General features: G+C 35.7%; 1 protein-coding gene across 2 annotated transcripts; it reads right to left on the bottom strand.

The window, feature by feature from the left end:
• Nucleotides 1-2,538: 2,538 nt before the first annotated feature.
• On the bottom strand, nt 2,539-6,266 carry LOC126911693 (piggyBac transposable element-derived protein 4-like). Of its 2 annotated transcripts, none has more exons than XM_050700263.1 (2): nt 5,767-6,266; nt 2,539-5,438 (listed from the first exon to the last, which is right to left on the bottom strand). In XM_050700263.1, exon 2 carries the CDS (start codon nt 4,468-4,470, stop codon nt 3,073-3,075), a length of 1,398 nt encoding a protein of 465 aa, XP_050556220.1. In that variant the 5' UTR covers nt 4,471-5,438; nt 5,767-6,266; the 3' UTR covers nt 2,539-3,072. The 2 variants fall into 2 exon arrangements, with proteins under 2 accessions (XP_050556220.1, XP_050556221.1); XM_050700264.1 differs by having other exon boundaries at nt 5,767-6,264.
• Between the last annotated feature and the right edge of the window lie 982 nt (nt 6,267-7,248).

Raw genomic sequence — 7,248 nt, 5'->3', positions numbered from 1 at the left:
ACCCGCAATGATTTTATCTGATGGTAACAAAGCCAAAGCAGTGCTAAGTGCAACTTGTCTTCTGGTTAATTTATCTTTTGTTAGTTTGAGTTGTTTTCCTTTTTTCCATATTGCCTGGGTGAAATGGAAATAACAGCCGCTAATAGATATATTTACAAAAACATTTCGCATTGCGTTCATCGGAGCCACTTCATAGTCACATTTAAATATTTCTGGATTCCAATCAGGTAATGCAGATTTTAGCATACTAAATAAAATTTCATATGTTTGTTGATTTTTATGGCTCATGAGGGCATAAACAAGTGGCACAATGTTTATGTGTTTTTCTGTACTGCCCAAATCCCCATGAATGGTGTAGAGTTGGTAAAAGAGAGATGGACAGATCCAAAACGTTCCATCACCCAAGAACATCTTCAAATTTTTCATTTGATGTCGGGCAAATTCAGAGCAAAAAGCTATTACACGGATACCACTGTCATTGTAGTCTGCTAAAATAAATTCCTGATGAGCTGGAGGTACTTTAACTTCTTCAACATTTTTGAACTCAATTTTACTAACTTCAAATGCTGCATTTCTGTGTTTATACAATGTGATAGGCGTGGGACTTCTAACCCGTTAAGGCTGAGTACTACATCTAATTTTATCGACAAAAAAAATAATATGGGGGGTTGAACCCCTAATTGAAAATATAGGAAAATAGTGATTTTTTCGCTAAGAATAATTCACAAATTATTTTTTTTCTCACCAAAACATTATCAAACATATGAAAAAAGTAATGAATTGGTTAGCCAAGGTTATTAGCTACCGTTTGTCGTCTTTTTTTTGTTTCTACGACGCATACAACCTTTGATATCAAAAAAAGTAAAAAAAATATTAAAATGGCCATAATTTTTAGGGGGAGGGGATTCGACCCCTTCGACCCAGGACTTTTGTCGTTAAAATTAGATGTAGTATTCAGCCTTAACGGGTTAGAAGTCTCGCCCCTATCACATTGTATAATGTTGTTTTGATAGACTTCAGGGCAGGGAATTCTTTTATTATGTCAATTCCGGTATCTTTTAGTGAGCTCACAGCCGCGTTGTAAGCAGTGGGAATAGCAGGTGCTTCTGGATCCGCAAGTGTAGTTTTTAGTTTGAATAACCTCAAGGTAACTTCATTTCGCGCAAAATCAGGTTCACAAACATTGTGTCGTTTCTCAGCTACAACTTGATTGTCCTGTAAAATTAAGTAATAATAATTAATTACTTTACATTATTTTTTAAGTAAACAATATTGCACTTACATAGAATACAAAATTAAATAGGCTATTTAACAACCTTTAAAACTTATAACAAATTGTTGTTATCCTATCAGAATAGTTCAACAAAACATATTTCACTTTATGCTTAACTAAAATATGTAATAATAATTAAATATATACAATTCACTTCAGCTACACTCTTTTACACTAGGTGTAATAGACTTGTTTGACAAAAGAATGACGTCACACGTGCCGCCATGACAGAAACAGTGTTTAAACTTTAACGTTGATTTTAAAATTTTGATATTGATAAACGTGATATTGATAACACACATAACCTGAGTTATTATTGTCATTATTAATCACAAAATATAATAAGTAACTTACCATGACAGTGATGGATCCGGCACATTTACTTTGTTTTCTTGTGGTACACTCCCACAAAACTCCACCATTTTTATATTTGCATTTTTTACTGTATTGATGTCCGGCCCGGAGAAGTATGGTAGCTTTACCTTTTTTAACGTACTCTAAACAAACGTCAGTTGAACTACCAGCCATTTCCTTTATTTATTCCTATATTAAACTAATAACTGCGAACTGATAAGAACTGCACGCTTGAACTACACTACACACTACTAACCCTTAACACGTTCGCGGACACTCGACCGGATTTTGCAATGCTACTTTGACACTTAATTTTTGTATGGAATGCTATAGGCGCACCGTCACTGATAAAAATAATTAATTACATACATAAAGTCACAACTGCTATAGCCTTCGCCTGCTTTAGCCGTTTCATCCCCGGTAAATAGATTATAACTGTATACATTGGACGCACCGGCTATAGCATTGGACTGCTAAAGCAGGGGTGTCACTGATGAACAGTTTGTACTACATAGACAGGACGCACCGGCTATAGCATTGGACTGCTATAACAGAGGTGTCGGGGACGAGAAGTTTGTACTACATAGACAGGACACACCGGCTATAGCATTCGTCTGCTATAGCAGCGATGTCAATGGTTAATAGTTTTTAGTACATAGATAGGACGCGCCGGTTATAGCATTCGACTGCTATAGCAGGGCTGTCACTGGTGTATAGATATTACTATACAAATAGGACACAACGGTTGTAGCCTTCGGCTGCTATAACCGCTGTGTCACTGCGGAAACGTATTTATACTAAATTAAAAGGACGCAGCGGCTACGGCCTTCACCTGCTGTAGCTGATGTGTTACTGGTGAATACTTATATTGGTTTGGTTGGGTCTGGGAAAGTCACAACGAAAAGACAATATTACACTAATTAAATTATTTATTTTTATGGTAAGGAAGCATACATAGCGCCAACAACAAAGTGTTGAAGGTGTGTGTTTAAACATAACAAAAAATCTTAAATTTTTTCTTAATTATTTTAATTAAATCACAGTATATAGACATCTTGTTTAAAACAAGTTGTATACCTACCTATTTCAACACATTTTATTATTTTACTTTTGTGATAGCTCGTTCTTGAGACAAAATAATATAACAAAAAATAAATGAACATACTTCTAACCAGAACATAACATTTCTCCTTATTTTAATTATTATATCTAGAATAAAAACTAGATCAGACTTAAGTTAATCACAGTACTGTCGGTAATCAAATAGTATCATCAATAAAAAAAATAACTTTATGTCAGACTTAAATCTAATCAGACTAAATTAACTTTATACTCTGCATTGCCAAGAATTATAATTAAATTTTTAGTCACAGCACAATAGCATTAATAAAATATAAATATAATAAAAATCGTTACCTAAATATTATAATCTATACTATAATAAATCAGTCAATATTTTCTGCTTGGCAATGCCATTGCTCAAAACATCCAGGACATAAAGGTGGTTTACTGGTGCATCCTTTGCACCGATAACTTGTTTCCTTTTTAATTTTATTTTTTGCACATAGGCGGCATTTTAAAAAAGCTTTGTTACGTTTGCAGTTTTCTGTTTTTGGTATCGGTTCAGGCCAGTGTGTGTTTAACAGTTGCGAAGACGCGCCTTCTTGGGAACTGCCCTGATTACTATTTGGTAGAGTCATTCCTGAATTATTTGAAGTTCTCGGGTTTGTTGGCTTTCTAGAAGAAATAATGTTGTAGCAAGTCAAGTTGTCAAATCCTAATAAATATCTAATGATATGTTCTCTGAAGCCCAACATAGTTTCTTTTTCGTTGCAATGTTTACGGAATATATAATAGGCATTCCATATGCCCATGTCAAAAATATGGAAAAATACTTTTTTGTACCACCTCACTGTCTTTTTCGGGGTTGAATAGTAGGCCAACATCTGATCTGAAAGGTCTATCCCAGACATATATTTATTGTACATTTCGACCTCCTTTGGCTTGGTTATTTGCTTGCCAAATCTGTTCCGTGTTGTGACCATGCGTGGGTGGTGTTGTGTTGTGATCATGGTCACAATTCGTTTGTCTTTCCAAGCTGAAACGTACACCTTTCCTTTCCTGGTCCATACATGCTCACCTTTCTTAAGTACTTTGCGAATAACATCTTTTGGATTGTCTTTTCTATCTTTCCTTAAAGTGCCTGTAGTATGCGTCATGCAACTTAAAAGTTTGTCGGATAAGGCCACGCTATTATAATAATTGTCCATATAAAGCTCGTGACCCAGGTATAAATAAGGCTGCATCAGATTCAAAACAAGCTTTTCAGTCTTTGATTTTGAACTAGTTTCAGTGTCTATGTCAATACTAGTTTCAGTTTTACCCTGGTAAATTTTAAAATTTAAAATGTAGCCATCACTAGATGTTAGTATGTAAAATTTTACTCCATATTTTGCTTTCTTTGATTTAATATACTGTCTGAAAGACAATCGACCGCGAAATAATAACATAGATTCATCTAGAGAAAGCTGTTTATGTGGCTTGTATAAACTCTGAAAAATAGTAATCATGTGATTAGCGAAGTCTAAGACCTTGTTTATGCCTTTAGCATTCCCTTCGTAAACACACAAGCATCTCAACAACTGTTCAAATCGTCTTCCTGACATACAGTGATTGAATATGGGATGGTAATATAATGGATCACTGAATGTGAATAGTTTTCGAATATTTGGTGTTTCGACATGAGACTGTAAAATACATAAGCCCAGAAATCGCTTCATTTCTCCAATGGAAGTAGGATTAAAAGTTCTTTTTCGGCTGTGTCTTGTGTGTGGTCTATTCATATTGCATAATGCAGCCCCGTACTTGTTAGTGCGTTCAACAAGTTGCTCTATTGTAGACAGAGGAAAAAACGATTAAATATTTCAATTGGCGACGTATTCGCATCAACATAGAACTGAGGTCCAACAGAGCCGTCGTTAAATTCAAACTCTGGTATAGGAGCAGTGGATGTTTGCCATTCTTCGTCTGTGATACGTGGTGACCTAGGACGATGATGAGATACACTAGGTACGTTTAAAAAAGAAGATGTACTAGGCTGCTGATAATCTAGAGGTGTCATAGGTTGCTGCTGATTGTCAACCACTTGCGATCTTGGAACTTGTTCTGTAGCATCGGTATTTGGATAAGATACTGAACCTTCACTGTCCAGCCAGTCAATCTCTTGTATGAGCGTTTGTGATTCCATTGATCTGGGTGGTGTGGTATCGGAATTAAACGAACACATGTTAATAATGTCTAGTGACTGGATTGCCTTATCTACATTTTCCATATTGACTGGGGGCGATACAGCCATTGAATCTGCTGACTCAACTGAAGCAGGAACACGAACATGAATTCCCAGTTCTTTTAACGTTATTGGGGAATCGACTAAAGGCACTTGTTGTTGTTGAACATGGACGCTCTCACCTTCTAAGGTATGTGGAGTATCTATAGAAAACACCTTATTGTGTTTCGACTTAGGTATTAAATTTAGCTTACCATTATCCTCTTCCGAGTCAGATATGTGAGTTGTGGACGATAAGCTGTCTTCATTGGGTATGTAAGTCGTGTCTGAACCATCACAATCCTTATAGGGATCCTGTTCCGACTCACTTGACAATGATTCGCTATCGCTTGAAGTTTCGGGTTTTTCTGAATCAGCAGACAACTCATCTGTGTCCACATCATTGAATAATTTCATAATTCGTTCATTTTCTTTTTCGCATGGGTCATTTTTTCGTTTATTTCCATTTAGTCCTTGTCTCGACATCTGAAAAGTATAATTTAACACTCAAATATGGTACCTAAACATAATTATATGAATGAAAAAGCAGTGTATCAGTAGTAAATCACCTTTAATAGCAATTAAACCCAGGTTTAATAGCTATCCCACAACCATCACACAAAACATTGTCGTTAAATAAGCTTGATCAACCTTATTTTAGTAGGTCAAAACTATGCACAAATACCTACACCAGAATGTAGAAATTCGTAGAAATATTGTATCATAATGTTTGTTTATATTGTCATTATCATAATATCATTAAATTCCATTGAAATATTTGTCTTATTTAGTCAGAAAAATCAAATAAACTCACCGTTGCGGCACAACAAAAATCACGTGCGAAAAACGTCACAACACTCCCGCTCCGCGGGGCACTCGCCGGCCAACACTGAACTGACTGAACCAATCGCCATACAATTCTCGCTGCTATGACCGACGCGTCAGTGTGCGTGCGCACACAAATAGCGACAAGACACGTTTGACGGCGTAAAAAGTGATGTTATATGACACCTAGCGATTTGAAACTTTTAGTTTGGGGGCACTTAATATCGAAATATAGGATAACAGTATAGAAAATCGTCTGCTAAAGCCGTTATGCCACTTGAGCGCGCAAAAAAAATACGGCTATAGCCGGCGCGTCACCCTGAGTAAACTACTGATTACTGCTATAACCGTCGCGTCCGCGAACGTGTTAACGACTACGAAACAAAAACAAAAGATGGGTCGACCAATCACATACGAGCTAACTCGCACCCCGCTCCGCCACCGCCTTGCGCGCGCGCCTCTAGAAAATGAGCATCTTTTACAGTATTGTGTATCTTATTAGATAATTAGATATAAGGTCTTATTCTCAAACATCGTTAGAACAATTTCGTTGGGGCAACAATCTGTTTTTCGTTCTAATAAAATCGTAAAGTAGGTATGTAGGTATTTTAAAATTTTGTTCTTACCTTATAAAAATAAAAGTACATGACTCATATATTTTATTTTTATATTGTTTTTATTTAACGTATTTAAATTAGAAAAACTTAAGTGATTGTAATCTTTGATTTTACAAGGTATAAGAAAGTGACATTTTTTATTTTAAATTAATAATTGTACAATCTGTGATTTTATTAGGTATAAGAAAGTTATATTTTTAATTAATAAATGTAACATGATTCATATATTTTATTTTTTTAACGTACCTACCTAATGGGGATTATTGAACTTTTTAGTTCACTTATCCCCATTAAATAAAAATTTTGGGTCAACGGGGAATAGTGAACAAAAAGTTCACTAATCCCCATCAATGGGGATCATCCAACGGGGAAAAGTGGAATAAGCCCAGTGGAAGACGTGGAAGTTGATGGCTGAACTTCTGCTGTAGATGATGCTATATTTTTAAGTGGGATTCACGAATAGCAATGAAAACATGCGGATGTTTGCTTTTTGTGTGCCTTATCAAATTATAAGCACCACCACCTTTGTATGAAAATTCTTTGTGGCAAAAATTGTATTTTACTTTATTATTTTTGAGATCCGTAAAAAACTGCAAGTTACAACCATAAGTCTTTCTATGTATTATAGAGCAAGATCCCAGGGGGGAAGACGTTTTTCATTTTTGAAGTAATGTATTTTACGGTATAGACACCCTTATATGTGTGTGCATACTCACTAGTTTGGCTAGGCGGTTTATGCAAGAGGTTGTGTAAGCAGTGAAGGCGAAACATCTCTAGACAAAGTCGGCGGTTAGTGGTGTGCCAAGTCGGAAAAAACAAAACTCGATTTAACCAGAGTTAAAATCCACGTAACT

This window comes from Spodoptera frugiperda, chromosome 18 (assembly GCF_023101765.2).
Source record: "Spodoptera frugiperda isolate SF20-4 chromosome 18, AGI-APGP_CSIRO_Sfru_2.0, whole genome shotgun sequence".
NCBI classification, from domain to species: domain Eukaryota; kingdom Metazoa; phylum Arthropoda; class Insecta; order Lepidoptera; family Noctuidae; genus Spodoptera; species Spodoptera frugiperda.
This window is presented reverse-complemented; position numbering and strand designations above follow the sequence as displayed.

Excerpts from the sequence above, each read along its gene's own strand:
- LOC126911693 (XM_050700263.1), bottom strand. The coding sequence starts at position 4,470 with ATGAATAGACCACACACAAGACACAGCCGAAAAAGAACTTTTAATCCT.